At 40.4% G+C, this 14470-nt stretch overlaps 1 protein-coding gene across 1 annotated transcript in view; it reads left to right on the forward strand.

Annotated features, from left to right (window-relative positions):
- Positions 1-13965, forward strand: part of AK9 (adenylate kinase 9) — a 176175-nt gene extending 162210 nt beyond the window's left edge. Inside the window, 8 exon segments of the mRNA XM_017889625.1 lie at positions 1280-1426; positions 1533-1753; positions 7674-7870; positions 8928-9097; positions 9330-9428; positions 11384-11486; positions 12718-12832; positions 13250-13965. Of these exon segments, the coding sequence (XP_017745114.1) occupies positions 1280-1426; positions 1533-1753; positions 7674-7870; positions 8928-9097; positions 9330-9428; positions 11384-11486; positions 12718-12832; positions 13250-13452 (1255 nt within the window). The 3' untranslated portion in view covers positions 13453-13965.
- The last annotated feature ends 505 nt before the right edge of the window (positions 13966-14470 follow it).

The following is a 14470-nucleotide window of genomic DNA, read 5'->3' on the forward strand; positions in this document are numbered from 1 at the left end:
GAACAATTCACAAATTGGGCAGCCCCCAGAATCACAGCAGATTCATAGAGACTCCAGCACAGCCACATGGTGGAAGAAGATTTATAGACAAAAAATGGAAATGATGTACCGAAATTGGCAGTGAGATACAGAAACAGCTGGATTGGTTACAGGTTGGTGTTTGCCTTATTTGAACACAGTTTAAACAGTTAGCAATCTATGAGTGGTTGAAGTGTGGCCACTAGGATTGCCCAGGACTCAGTTATTGTTATAGGCACATACTTCTAAGTTAGGTTTTCAATCTTGTCTGACTATTAAGCTAGGTTACAGTTCATCCACAATAAGTCAAATACAGAAGTGTGGCCATATTTAGTTTGCTATAACAGCTGGAAAGCACTGAGGCAGGGCATCCTGTGACTTAGGCCAAACCAAGCTCCCTAATGACCACCAGCCAGCATGCCCAGCTTGCTCTCACCTCACAGGGAGTTTCCTGACCTTGGAGGCTAGAAACTATAACCAGCCTTTTTTTTCCCTCCTCTCAGTTTGTTAGTGACAATCTCATTATCTCAATTTATTGAACTAGTTTAAATTCTCCTAGCCATTTCTGCTCAGAGGCATGCATCATGGGTCCTGATGGAATGATTCCCACCCAAATATTATAGGGCCACTCTCACCAACTCTCCCCCAGCTGCACTCCCAGGCTTCTCACAGAGCATTTACTACAAAAAGCAAGCTTAGAGCACACTTTTTTTTTTTCCATATTGGCTTAGTCTCTTACTAAAATACTACTTCTTGAGCATCTAATATGTACCAGGTCCTGCTCTAGTTGCTTTACATACCTGATCTCCAATCTTTAAAACAACTCTAAGAGTTAAATATCATTTCCTCTCAGAAAGTTCAAACCAGATTTTAAATCTAAAGTTATCTCCCTGTAAAGCTATACTCTTTCATGTTTAGATTAATAGCACCAACTGAACACAATGTTCAAGGTACTGTGGGAGTTATCTCTCAAATTCTGCCAAAACCTATCTCCAGCATGCTGAGTGTAGAAATTCAGAGCTCTTTCCTACGCCCACCTTCTGAACTGTGTTTGGATATGTCCTGCCCACCTCATGGCTCTTGGCCTGACTGAGATTAAAGATGCAGAGATGAAGAGGGCAAAGTGTGAAGAAAATAAATGAGTTACATAAGGAAAACCATGGGGCTACTCCTAAAGAGACAGACTGGTTCCGGAAGACAGAAAGGAAGTACGAGAGAAAAAGAAAGGTGGAATTTTTATTTTCATGTTTTTCCTTGTTAGTGTTGTCATCGATGGATATCCTGTAACTAAACATCAAATGAATCTCTTGGAAGCCAGATCAATCATTCCCATGGTCATCTTTGAATTGAGTGTGCCTTCCAAGGAGATTTTCAAAAGATTGCTCCTAGAAAAAGAAAATGAACAAAGGTAACGTGCATGATGAAGACAACATAAAAAAGGAATAAACTTTAATCATACGGGGAAAATATATGTTTTAACAGCTTTTTCCATTCCTTCTCTGTTTCTCTATTAGACTGCCTTATCCATTGCACAATAGTGCACAAATTATAGCTGTCAATAATGCAAAGTATCGCAAAAATATTGGTGAGATTAGGCAATATTATCAAGAACAGCATCAGAACTGGTATGTGATTGATGGATTTCACAGCAAGTGGTGGGTATGGAATGAAGTCATTAAGAATGTTCAAATGGTGAATAAATACATGCAGACATACCTGGAAAGAATAAAAGCAGGTAAGAAAGCACTTTTTAAGGTAGAATAAAATATTAATTTAAAGTGTAAACATGCCTGACTCATGTTACTGTAATTCATTCCATTTAAACATGAGTCAGGCATGACTTAATCAGTACTTTGTATACATAGTATTATTCAATTATTGTGATGCTATGGTCTGAATATTTGTATCACCCAAAATTCATATGCTGAAACCGAATCCCCGGTGTGATAGTATTAAGAGGTGGGACCTTTAGGAAGTGGTTAGATCATGAGGGCTTGCCCTCATGAATGGGATTAGTGCCCTTATAGAAGAGGTTCGAGGGAGCCAGGTTGCCCCTTCTACCACATGAGAATACAGCGAGAGCACCATCTATGAGGAACAGGGCCTCGCCAGATACTAGATTTCCTGGTACCTTGATTCTGGACTTCCCAGTCTCAAAAACTGTGAGCAATAAATCTCCATTGTTTATTAATTACTCAGTCTGTAGCATTTGGTTATAGCAGCCAAAATAGACTACGACATGTGGGCATGTTTGTCCTAATAAATGACTGCCGCTACCCAAGCTATCATTTATTGAATGCCTATGTGAATCTAGGACATAAAAATAATGCATGATCTCTCACTAAAAGGGTATATAGTGTTTGGAATAGTAAGAAGCTATTTTTCAGAATGTGTGGAGTAGTTATATGGGTCCATGATTGCAGAATGACATCTGGAAAAATTTTATTTAGGAATCCAGAATTAAAATTATTTTTACTACTTACACCCATTATAGTATGATGTAAATGTTGAGTCCATAAAAAAAAACTGAACTTGCTCATTAAAATGTCTTTTAATCTATATTAGGAATTCATAGAAGCACATGTTTGATTATATATTCTCATTAAATAGTTTCTTGACTGTTCTCTGAAAATACACAAAATACAAGGAAAGTTATCAGCATCTAATATCTCTAAAAAGAGTGATGACTACAAAGATGTGATCTGTAGGGGTCTCACAGACATCTGTTTCATGATTTTGTTTTAACTTCAGGAACTACAGAGAAGGTATGATGAGGTTTATGGGAGCAATGTGACTAAGAGAATCCTGTACAAAGAAAAAGGCAGTGAGGATTCCAATAATAACTGCATCACTGTATCTTGATTTGCTTCATCATGTGGGCATAACCAGTATCTCTGGTTCCTGTTTGTTTACAAATCGGTTTTCACCTAAAGATCATAAGGCATGAAGATAAAAGCGCAAGGGAAGGGAGAATTGAGTTTTTAGAAATATCTCAATAAGCTCTGGATGGGATCGCACTGGAAAACACTCTACAGCAGACTTTGAAGCGAAAGCTGTGCCTCATTCATCTTTCTGTTACTCTATTTCACCCTCCCTGTCTTAGACTGGGTTCCCTAGAAACAGACTCAAGATGAAAAGTTATGTGCAGAAGTTTTATCAGAAAGTACTTTCAGGAGTAGACTTGCCAGATTTAGCAACTATATATACAGGACACCCAGTTTTTTTTTTCTTGAAGGAGTCTCACTCTGTCACCCAGGCTGGAGTGCAGTGGTATGATCTCTACTCACTGCAACCTCCCCTTCCTGGTGCTATGCCCAGACCGTTTATTCCCTGAAGAAGACCACCAGAGTCCAGTGTCAAAGCCAAGCGGCAAGGATCTTTACTGCAAGTTCGAACTTGGTCCCTCCATTCCACAGCGTACAAGAGGGCCCCGAACGATGCGTGTGCTCGCTTTTATAGCCCGATGTAAACAGGATATGCTAAGTTACAGAGGAACAAGGGTATTCTTTTGGTTACAACATTACAATTGGTTGTCATTTTAAGTTATACATTTAGTAGTTTTCTATTGGTTCCCGCGCTTTCAGTAAACCACAAACGGTTGTGACCTTATGGGGGGACTCTCCAGGTGGTGTTTTTCCAAAGGGTTGAGGATATATGGGGGAGGGAATTGTTGTGGGGCTGGGCCCCCAGGGGCTTGAAGGAATGTGTTGGAATGTGTTTGTTTTGGGCTCAGGAAAGTTGAGAATATATGGAGGAATGGTTTGTGTGCTGGGGGGCCCAGGGCTGAGGGAAATGTGGAATGTGTTTTTGTGTTTGGGCCTCAGGAAGTTGAGATATATGGAGGAATGTGTTTGTGCTCTTTCACTGGTTTTGAGCAATTTTCGTGCCTCAGCCTCCTGAGTAGCTAGGACTACAGGTGTGCGCCACCACACCCGGCTAATTTTTTGTATTTTAGTAGAGACAAGGTTTCACCATGTTAACCAGGCTGGTCTCAAACTCCTGACCTTGGGTGATCCACCCCCCTCTGCCTCCCAAAGTGCTAGGATTGCAGGTGTGAGCCACCATGCCCAACTGACACCCAGTTAAATTTAAATTTCAGATAAACAATAACTCTTTAGTATAATTATATCACAAATAATTGCATAGGGTATACTTATACTAAAAACTATTAATATTCATTGCTTATCTGAAATTCAAACTTAACCAGGCATTCTTTAATTTTATTTTTTGTTTTTTTGAGACAGGAGCTTGCTGTCTTCCCCAGGCTGGGGTGCAGTGGTACAATCATAGCTTACTGCAGCCTTGATCTCCTAGTCTCAAAGGATCCTCCTGCCTCAGCCTCTCCAGTAGCTAGGACTACAGGTGCACGCCACCATGCCCAGCTAACTTTTAAAATGTTTTTATAGAGTTTGGAGGGGGCATTCTTACTTTGTTTCCCAGGCTGGTCTCAAAACTCCTAGCTTCAAGCGATCCTCCCACCTCAGCCTCCCACAGTACTGAGTTTATACGCGTGAGCCACAGTGCCCAGCAGTGTCCTTTATTTTATCCAGCAACTCTAATAAGGAGATACACCTGTGGACAAGTCAGGATGGTCAAATTCGGTAGAGGGAGAAACTAACCTGTAGTGTGGTGGGAGCAGAAGCCCTGAGTAGATCCTGGGGAAACACTGGTTCTGGGAGGGACCTTCGAAATGTCCCCAGAGTGGGGGGAGGGTCCAGGCTTTTTATCCTCTCCACCCTCGCATCAGCCTGTCATTGACCGCAGGCCACCCCCGGGGGCAGTATAACTTGTGTAAGCTGTGATAGAAGGGCAATTTCCAGTCCAGCTGTGAGCCATCAGCGCCAGGGTGTCCAGCAGCTGCAGGGTGGGTGTGTCAGCCCTGGAGACGGAACTGAGGATCCACTACATGATTCCAGTGCCTGCCTCTGCCATACATAGTTTCATCTCAGTGAAATCTGTCCTATTCTCTTCTGCTTCAGCGTCCCCCTGATAATCTAGCTTGTACTTGATTGTTTGAATTTAGTTTTGATTTTTTTTCATGCTCTGTTTCCTTTGTATACTGTTCAAATGATCCTCCCCTATCAGGAGGCCAATATTTACCCTGATCAGTGAGATGTGAGATGGTGCAAGGCTGGGGCTAGAGGATTAAAGAGATTCCTCCTGCCACGTTCCGGAAGAGGGTACATAGACATTGCCAGATATCATCAAGAATATCCCAATAATTAGAAAAAGAGACATTTGGGTGTCTTTTGAGACTTGAAGTCACATGATTCTAAATTACCCTGTCACTAAACCTATCAGGATTGGTAAGGTTCAGTACATCTGAGCTAAAGAGCAACCTAGGAATAGATACTATTATAATACTATAGCACCACATAGTATGATATAATAATACTTTGTATTTTAATACTATATACCTTAATAATACTATGTATTATTGTACTATAGTACTACATGTTATAGTACCACTATAGTATCATAATAGTGTAATATTCTTTGTAGAAAATCAATATTGGGACTTCTTAGCCTTTTCATCTGTATAATAAGCAACAGATAGAATAGTGTATTTGTTATCTATTGTTGCATAACAAATTAGTCCAAAATTTAGCAACTGCAAATCACACACACACACACACACACACACACACACACACACACACACACAGTTCCTGTGGGTCAGAAATCTGGACAGTTTAGCTGGGTAGTCTCTCACAAAGCTACAGTGAAGGTGTCAGCCAAGACTATGTTATTTTCTGAAGGCTCAACTGGGAAAGAGCCCACTGCCATGCTCACTCACGTGATGTTGGTAAGATTCCGTTCCTTGACTGTTACTGGACGGAGGACCTCAGTTCCTTGCTGGCTGCTATTGGCCAGAGGCCACCCTCATTTCCTTGCCACGTGAACCTCTCCAACATGGCAGCTTTCTTTATCAAGTGAACAACCTGAAAGGGCAAGAAAGAGTGTCCATCTTTTGTAATTGTTTTACTTAGGGCTGCTGAAACAAACTGCCACCAACTGGGTGGCTTAAACAACAAGAATGTATTGTCTTACAGTTTTGGTGGCTAGAAGTCCAAAATCAAGGTGTTGACAGGGCCATGCTCTGCCTGAAGGTTCTAGGGGAGGATCTATTCCATGCCTTTCTGTTAATTTCCAGTGTTGCCAGAAATCCTCAGCATTCCTGAGGTTGTGGATGCATCACTCCAGTCTCTGCCTCTGTCATCACATGGCATTCTCCATGTGTGTGTCTTTGTGTCTTCACACATCACTCTCCTTTCCATATCTGTCTGTTTGTGTGTATTTCTCTGATCCTATTTCCCAGTAAGGTCATATTCATAGGTACTGGGGGTACTTCAACATATCTTTTTGGGAAACATAATTCAGGCCATAATGGTAAACTAATCTTGGAAGTGACAGCCCCTCACTTTTGCCATATTCTTTTTATTAGAACCAAGTTACTCAGTCCAGCCCACACATGGGGGAGGAGATTACACAAAGGCATGAACACCACAAGGCAGGGATCAAGAATACCACTGGAGTCACGTTAGATCAGCCCACCCTGTGGCTTCCAGTGATACACATGATATGATGATACAGTGAAGGAATTCACAGTCAGATTTATGTTCAGATTAATCGGGCAATTGGGAATGTTAAGTGACAATAATTCACTAATGACTTAATAAGTCATTAATGCTCTCCTAGAAAGCCCCTCTGTTAACTCTGTGAAACAGGCACAAAGACATTCAGGAGATCCCACCCAGCTGGCTCTCAGCTCTTCAGAGAAGACCAGAACCTAATGATATGGTCAGGATTCATTCATGGCTGGTATCCTTTCTTCTGGGACTCAGAAGTTGAGTTGGGGATTCTAAGTGACCTCTGTTGACTCTGATGAGTCTTAGATGTTACCATTTGGAAAATACTGTCACTTTATCGGTTTATGTCCTGAAGACCTTGTTGGGAATAGTGCTGATACCTCACTGATGATTCTTTGCTTTTTTTTTTTTTTTTTTTTTGAGACTGAGTTTTGCCCTTGTTACCCAGACTGGAGTGCAATGGAGCGATCTTGGCTCACGGCGACCTCCACCTCCCAGGTTCAGGCGATTCTCCTGCCTCAGCCTCCCGAATAGCTGGGATTACAGGCATGCACCACCACGCCCAGCTAACTTTTGTGTGAGGCTGAGGCACAAGAATCACTTGAACCTGGGAGGCAGAGGTTGCAGTGAACTGAGATTGCACCACGCCACTGCACTCCAGCCTGGGTGACAGAGCGAGACTCCATGTCAAAAAAAACAATTAGGTAAATTGTATAAGCTTATATGAAAAGAGGTCAAAGACCATAACTGACTGATAAAAGCAAGTTGCAGAATAATGTTTATAGTATAGTTGCACAAGCATACTATATGCAAAAAATATATATGTGAATATATAGAAAAAAGACTGAAAAAGATACAAATCCAACAGTGATGATTACCTCTCAGGTCAAGTATTGGATTGAAACAACGGAGATGTGAATAGTAACTTTTACTTTTTACTCTACTGTTTGGAAATTTATTATGTGTATGTATAGTGCTGTGTAATTAAAATTATTTTAATTTCTAAAATCATTGTATTTTCTATGAAAAATATATACATAATAATAGTTAATATGTTAATAATAGGAAAAGCTGCCTGCATTGACAAGTTATGTATCACACCTCAAGAGCTGCTTTCTCGCCTGGGAGAATTTGGACAGTTCTGCCCTGTCAGCCTGGCAGAATCCCAGGAATTATTTGATTGCTCTGCAACTGACTCCTTGGAATTTGCAGCAGAGTTCAGGGGGCACTACTATAAAATGAGTTCTCAGGAAAAACTGAATGTAAGTTTGTTCCTAACTCCAAATATTTACTAAGGAAAGAAAATGTCTTATCTTGGAATTCATCAGTAGGAAGGGATAGGCACCCAGAAACTTGGTACCAGGAGCCCCATTACTGGAACCTGTGACTCTGGGACCAGTGAAGCAACTCAGTGGTGAGTTCCAAAACTGCATCCCAGGACATAATCTGAAACATTGCAGGAGTCCAATGCTGGCCTGGGCCAGCCTAATGGCTAGGGAGAGCCAACCGTGAGCCCCATCAATGGAAGAGATGCTGAACATCAAGGGCTCAGCCCACAGGGGATCCAGGGCATTCAGGGCCCAGGGTTGCCGAAGGGAATCAGAGTCAGTAGAAATGAAGCAAGAGCTGACGTATGTCTCCTGCACTTTAAATTTTTTTCTATCACTAGAACTCTTTATATACCTTATATTTCTGCTTAATGGAACAGAATATAGATTTCGTCTCATAATGTCCACAATTTGATGGGTTTAAAAGATTGGTAGTTGGAAACAAACAAAAAAAAATCAGATGCCTCTGAACATTTTATTTCCTTGGAGAATTAGAATTGTTGTTCCCTTTATTATGAGATATTTATTTATTCCTGCTTACTTAAATGGTAATCATAGTATTTTTAAAACTGGAAGTGACACTAAAGGCCATGTGTCTGGTTCACCCCCTCCATTTTACAGAGCAATACCTGAAGCTGGAGAAGTTAACTCACCTGCCAAATGCACCCAACCGGTTAATTACACAGCGGGACAGAAAGACGGGCTGGCAGGGGCCTGCTCTCTCCAGTGCCTGTCGTGTAGTAGAAGCGCAACAAGTGTTTTTTGTAGGAATGAATGAATGATTGACTAAGATGAGGATAAATCTTGGATGTGATCACTTGGGAGTATTCCTGTAAGGAGCTTCCGGTCAGAGAAGAGGTTATTACAGTTTGAGGAGCAGCAGAATGCTGCTACTGAAAATGGGGAGGGTGCAGGAGAGCCTCGGTGGCCTTCTGATTGGCAGAGCATTTCTGGTTTAAATAGTCTTGCTACTGGAATTCTTTTTTAATAGAAATTCTTGGAGAACCCAGAATTGTACGTGCCTCCCTTAGCACCTCATCCACTCCTATCTGCTGACATGATCCCCAAAAGGCTGACGCTGTCAGAGCTGAAGAGTCGATTCCCTAAGTGTGCGGAGCTCCAGGGCTACTGTCCAGTGACCTATCAGGATGGAAACCAAAGGCAAGTCCTGGCCTTCATGGAAGTATAGAATGATATTGCTATACCGAAGAAGTGGTTAATGTAACAATCTTAACATTTTAGTCAAAAGGTCGCTATTGTTTAACTGGAAAAATATTCTATTTCTTCCTTGAGCTACATAGGTAGAAAAATAAAATACTTTTGACATTTTATTTACACAAGAATGCATATTAATTATACAATAGAGGTTTGGTTTTGTTTTTTGGTCTTCCAGATATGAAGCTCTAGTACCTGGTAGCATTAACTATGCTTTAGAATATCGTAATCGTATATATATTTGTGAGAATAAAGAAAAACTCCAGAAATTTTTGAGGTGAGACCATTAAATCACAAATATTTACTGAAAACCTGTGTTGCATGCAACATGCTGGGAACTGGGGAGAGGAGTGTGAGTGTGTGTGTGTGTGTGTGAACAAGCACTGGTCCCTGCCATCCCAAAACTGTCCAGGGTAAGATGGACTTTGAGTGCCTGATAACAACAGCATGTGATGGACTTTAGGGTGGGGAAATGCCTGGACTTCTGAGAAAGTGTAGTCCAAAGGTCTAGCTGAATTGTGTGTGGGTGTGAGGTCAGGATAAGGAGTAGGAATTGGCTAGATGAAGGGAAAGAGGGACATGTTCCAAACAGAGGGACCTACAACAAACCTGGCCTAGGGTACTCCTGAACTGCAAGAACTTCAGCATAGCTGGATGCGATGTGGAGAAGGGGCTGAGCGAAGGCGAGGCTGGAGGTGGAGGGCAGGGCCAGAGTGTGGAAGGTCAAGTAAGACAACCATCAAGTGTTTGCGGTTTCATGGACTCATACTGTGTACACAGTTTGTGTCCTCATAGTGATCCTGAGGGCAATCCGAGCACAATGACTGATTGTAAGTGAGATCAGTGTTAGAATCAAATTTACTCTGGAGTCAGACCTCTACTAAAGTGTAGACCATGGGTGATGAGGCTGCCAGAGTGATCTTGTCTGAAATACGATGGCATGTTTGAGCTCATCCATAGTTATGCAGGGAACACAGCGGGCTTGGGACCACGCCCTGAGAAGCACCAACGCATGAATGTCAGAAGAGCTTACAACGGAAACTGAGAAAGAAGAACCACAGAGACGTGAAAGGAGAGCCAGGATGAGGAGGGTTGAGGGAGGCGGAGGGGAAGGATGGCATGGCAACAGGTTTAAATGCTTCTCAGAGGTCAAGCAAGACAAGGGCTGAAAAGCATTTGAGATTTAGGGTATAACAGGTCATTGGTAATCTTGCCAAGAATGGTTTTGTCAAGTGACGCGAGAGGACATGACTACAAAGCTCCAAGGAGCAGAGCTGAGGAAACTTGAGCTCTTGCCTGTAGTGCAGAGGCTACAAACAAACACAGATGCCTACAGCAGCCAGGAGGTGAGGGACCTGAGGCAAGCAGGCTGGGTGTGAAGACGCTGGAGTCAGGGGGCCTGCTGCAAACTGGACTGCACATGGCCGGCTGAAGGGACCAGCAGCTGCCCATCTACTGCTGGAAGAAGCTGGAAACCATTATTGCTGTTTAAATTGTTCACATTCCTAAACATCCATATTTGATTCAAATTTAAAAATAAAATACATATGGATCAAATCCCATCTATAGATAAAATGTATGTGGTAGCTTGCAATCTCTAGTGAAGCCACTGTTTGAAGAAGTTTAATTATAAAAAGAGTAGAGATGTTCGTTTCTGGAAGGCACATAGGATTTAAGGAGTAAAGGTGGTTTTTCTTTTTTTTTTTTTAATGGGGAATTATGAAGATGTTTAAATGCATATGCACTGGAAGGACCCAATAAAGAAGGAAGTAGCAGAGATGCCAGGGCAGGGAGCAAGTGGGTGCTGTAGTAAGATGCCTGGAGAGAGGGAGCGGTGGGACCAAGGGGCCTGGTCTCAGATGGGAGGCACCTCCACCATGGGAAGAGAACATGTGGGTGGCTCTGTTGTGATGGGTTGAGGAAGTCCCATCCCGATGGCTTCTCTGAGTACAGCATGGCATCTGCCTGGGGGTGAGGGGGCATTTGGGAGAGTCAGAAGTTTGAGGAAAATAAAGTTTTATATAATTGCTGTGAAAAATGAGAAAACTGAGACTAGGTGAGTAGGGCTGGGTACCTAGTGGAATGAGTGGCTGTGCACTTCCAGGAGCCCTAGCCTTCCCAGTGCAGAAAAACAAGTAGTGAACTTTATCTTCTAATAATCTCTTGTCTATTCCTATCTATACACACTGAGTATAACTGTGAGCATCCATCTAATGAACTTTGTGTTCTTAGGTCGCCACTGAAATACTGGGAACAGAAGCTTCCACACAAGCTTCCCCCGTTAAGGGAACCGATACTTCTTACTAGTCTTCCTTTGCCTGGATATCTGGAACAGGTTCTTTAACTTAATTTTCTGTTATATATGTTAGAAGAATACAACGATTTCTTCTTTTTAACACTAATTTTCATTTTGGGAACAATAAAATTCAAGGCAGAGTTTTCTGATTTTGAGCTGCAAATTCACTCAGCCTATTTTGTTTATGTGTAGTGGTTAAAATAAAATGTGTGAAAATCCCCTGCTTCCATAGCTAATTCCAAAATATCTGCACCAAAGTGAACAGAAAGTAGAGCATCACAAAATTGTTTCCATTTGAATTAGATATGTAGTTTGGTTCTTAATTTGAATTTCAGTGTCTGTGAAACTTTTCATAATTTGAAATGTGCAGATTCAGTCTGTGAGAGGGTCATTCACTCAGTACTCGAAAGAGTGGAGTTACAGTGACACAACCAAACCAAAAAGCCCATATTTTGCCCCACATCCAGATAAAGTCAGTTTTATTTACTATTATTTATTTATTCTATTTAAGTTATATTTTATGTATCCAAGTATAACTTTTTAAGAATAGCAAAACTTAGCAGCAGCCTACAACTATCTTTAGTATTTTATTTATTTTACGATTTTAAAGCTTTTAAAAAAAAATTCTACAAAATAAATGCTTAGGGCACAATTTCAAACCTTTGTCAGCAATTCTTAACCACTCTGATTTTTTCAACCTGCCTATAAGGTTAGCCTTCAGTCTGGTTTAACATCAAAATGCCAGATGAGACCCACCCAGACGGGAGTATTCTCATGAAGGTCAAATTTTATCAGGAGGGCCTCTTACCTTCTTCTGGGCTCTGGAATCTTGCCAGCACTGACTGCTGTGGTCTCTGGAGTTCCTTGTCAGGTGGCCAAGGGTCCTCAGAGTGGGAGGCAGTCTAGCCATTTCTGAGAATGGAAGCAGATAAGGGCCAAGAAAACACAAAGCCTAGGGTCCCCTTCTTTCTTCTCTTAACTTTTGTTATAAAAAATATCAAACATATAAAATAGAGAGACTTGTGTAATGAAGCCCATACTCCTATCCATCACCCAGCTGACACTAAGTCAGTTTGTAATTTTCATTTTTCCTAATCAAATGTATTTTGTATTTCTTTCCTGTTGGCTAACTGGTCATTTAACCATATTTATAAGCCCCATCCCTACTCCAGGGGAGAGGCAAAGAAATATTTGCCTCTTTATCTATTGGCACTAAGAAAAGAAACCAAACTCAAGTATACACAAAATTTGAATTGTTCCCTCCCTGCAGGGTATAGCAACTTCTCTAATTAAAGCAATGAATGCAGTGGGATGCTTAAAACCCAAGTTCCCCTTCTTAAGTATAAGGAGATCTGCACTGCTATATATAGCACTTCATCTCAAAGGTATGTCTTTTTTAATGATTTACTACTCTGAACGAATTTAACATTAATGGTAGTATAAGTGATGAATAGGATTGTTAAACTGAGTTGCCTGCTTGGTGTGTGTGAGAGAGAGAGAGAGTGTGTTACTAGCAAATACAATACAGGCCAAATATTTTAAATAAAATATCAAAGTTAAAATTCTATTTTCACAGTAGGGACTATGAGTAATACAGTCAGCTGTCAATAATCCATGCCATAAAGAAGGGTGAATAGAGGCAATTATGACCTAAAACAGAATAATCTCCAGATTTTATTTGGGATTTGGATATCTTCTCGACTGTAACTATGTAACTAACTCAATCACACATCCAGGTCTCTTTCATTTAATGACTCACTAACTAGCAGAAATTATTCACAGTTCTGTGAAATTTTCCACAGCATTTAATCCCAAAGGTTCTGAATATACAAGAAAAAAGTATAAGAAGAAGATGGAGCAGTTTATGGAGAGTTGTGAACTCATAACATACCTGGGTGCCAAGATGACCAGAAAATACAAGGAACCTCAGTTCAGAGCCATTGACTTTGATCATAAGTTAAAGACCTTTCTCTCTCTCAGAAATATAGACCCCATTAATGGGTAAGTTTACTTAGGTGATAGCAGCCTGAATCTCAAGAGTTATCTGAAAGTGATAGAGGGAAACTGAGAGAAGTAGATTGAAAATCTGGGCCTCTTGGAAGTACTTCTGCCTCCTGAGCAACGTACCACGGCTGCCAGACTTCAGATGAACTCAAAGGTCTGCCAGCCAGGAAGGAGCACTCTTATGGAAACATAAGTTTTAATACAATTTTAAAATGTATTGCTCCTTGCCTGAACTTTGATGCTTTAACAAAATAAGCATTCTATTCATAATTGCATATAGAAAATTTAAGTAACTTATTTAATAAATGTATTATTTTCCTTTTTAACATTTTCAGTAGAAAAGTCAGTCTTAAAATTACTCATTAAATGCTAGAAAGCTTTAAGAAACACAATTAACATTCTTATAAATGAAACCAAAATATGGGTTATACATTTTACATAAGAAATTGTTTGTGAACTTTGTGAACATACGATACTATCATTTTCCCAATAAAATAAATGAATTTTGCAACAACTGACTGGCTGCCTCTTTTCTTTTTCTTAAGTATTCATTGAAGTAAGCTTTATACCTTAATTTTATAATTAGAAATTACCTGGAATTTTAAGAAGGATGAAATCTAGAGTCATCATATGACTCAGTATATGCTAGAGGAAAACTTACTAAATTGAATTTAATGAGATTTTTAAAATAAGAACAATTTTCAGCAGCAATGTAAAAAGATCTGGAATATGAAACAGCAAGATTGACTCATAAGAAATAAAACATATGACCATTAACTGTGTAACCCTAGGTAAATTTTTCTGAGCCTTCATTTCTTAATCTCTACAATAGATGATTTAGTTCTTTGATTCCTATAAATTCAATAATGTTAATTAAAACTAGAAGCCTTTTATATATGTTTTGCATTACATATTTCATAATAAAATGATTTTAAACAAAAACTGGAAGCCTATTTTCAAAGTTAGGATAAACCTCAAAAGTCTTTACTTTTTCAGGAGACTGGGAGTTGCCAATAGCT

This window comes from Rhinopithecus bieti, unplaced genomic scaffold (assembly GCF_001698545.2).
Source record: "Rhinopithecus bieti isolate Rb0 unplaced genomic scaffold, ASM169854v2 scaffold_18548, whole genome shotgun sequence".
Classification (NCBI taxonomy): domain Eukaryota; kingdom Metazoa; phylum Chordata; class Mammalia; order Primates; family Cercopithecidae; genus Rhinopithecus; species Rhinopithecus bieti.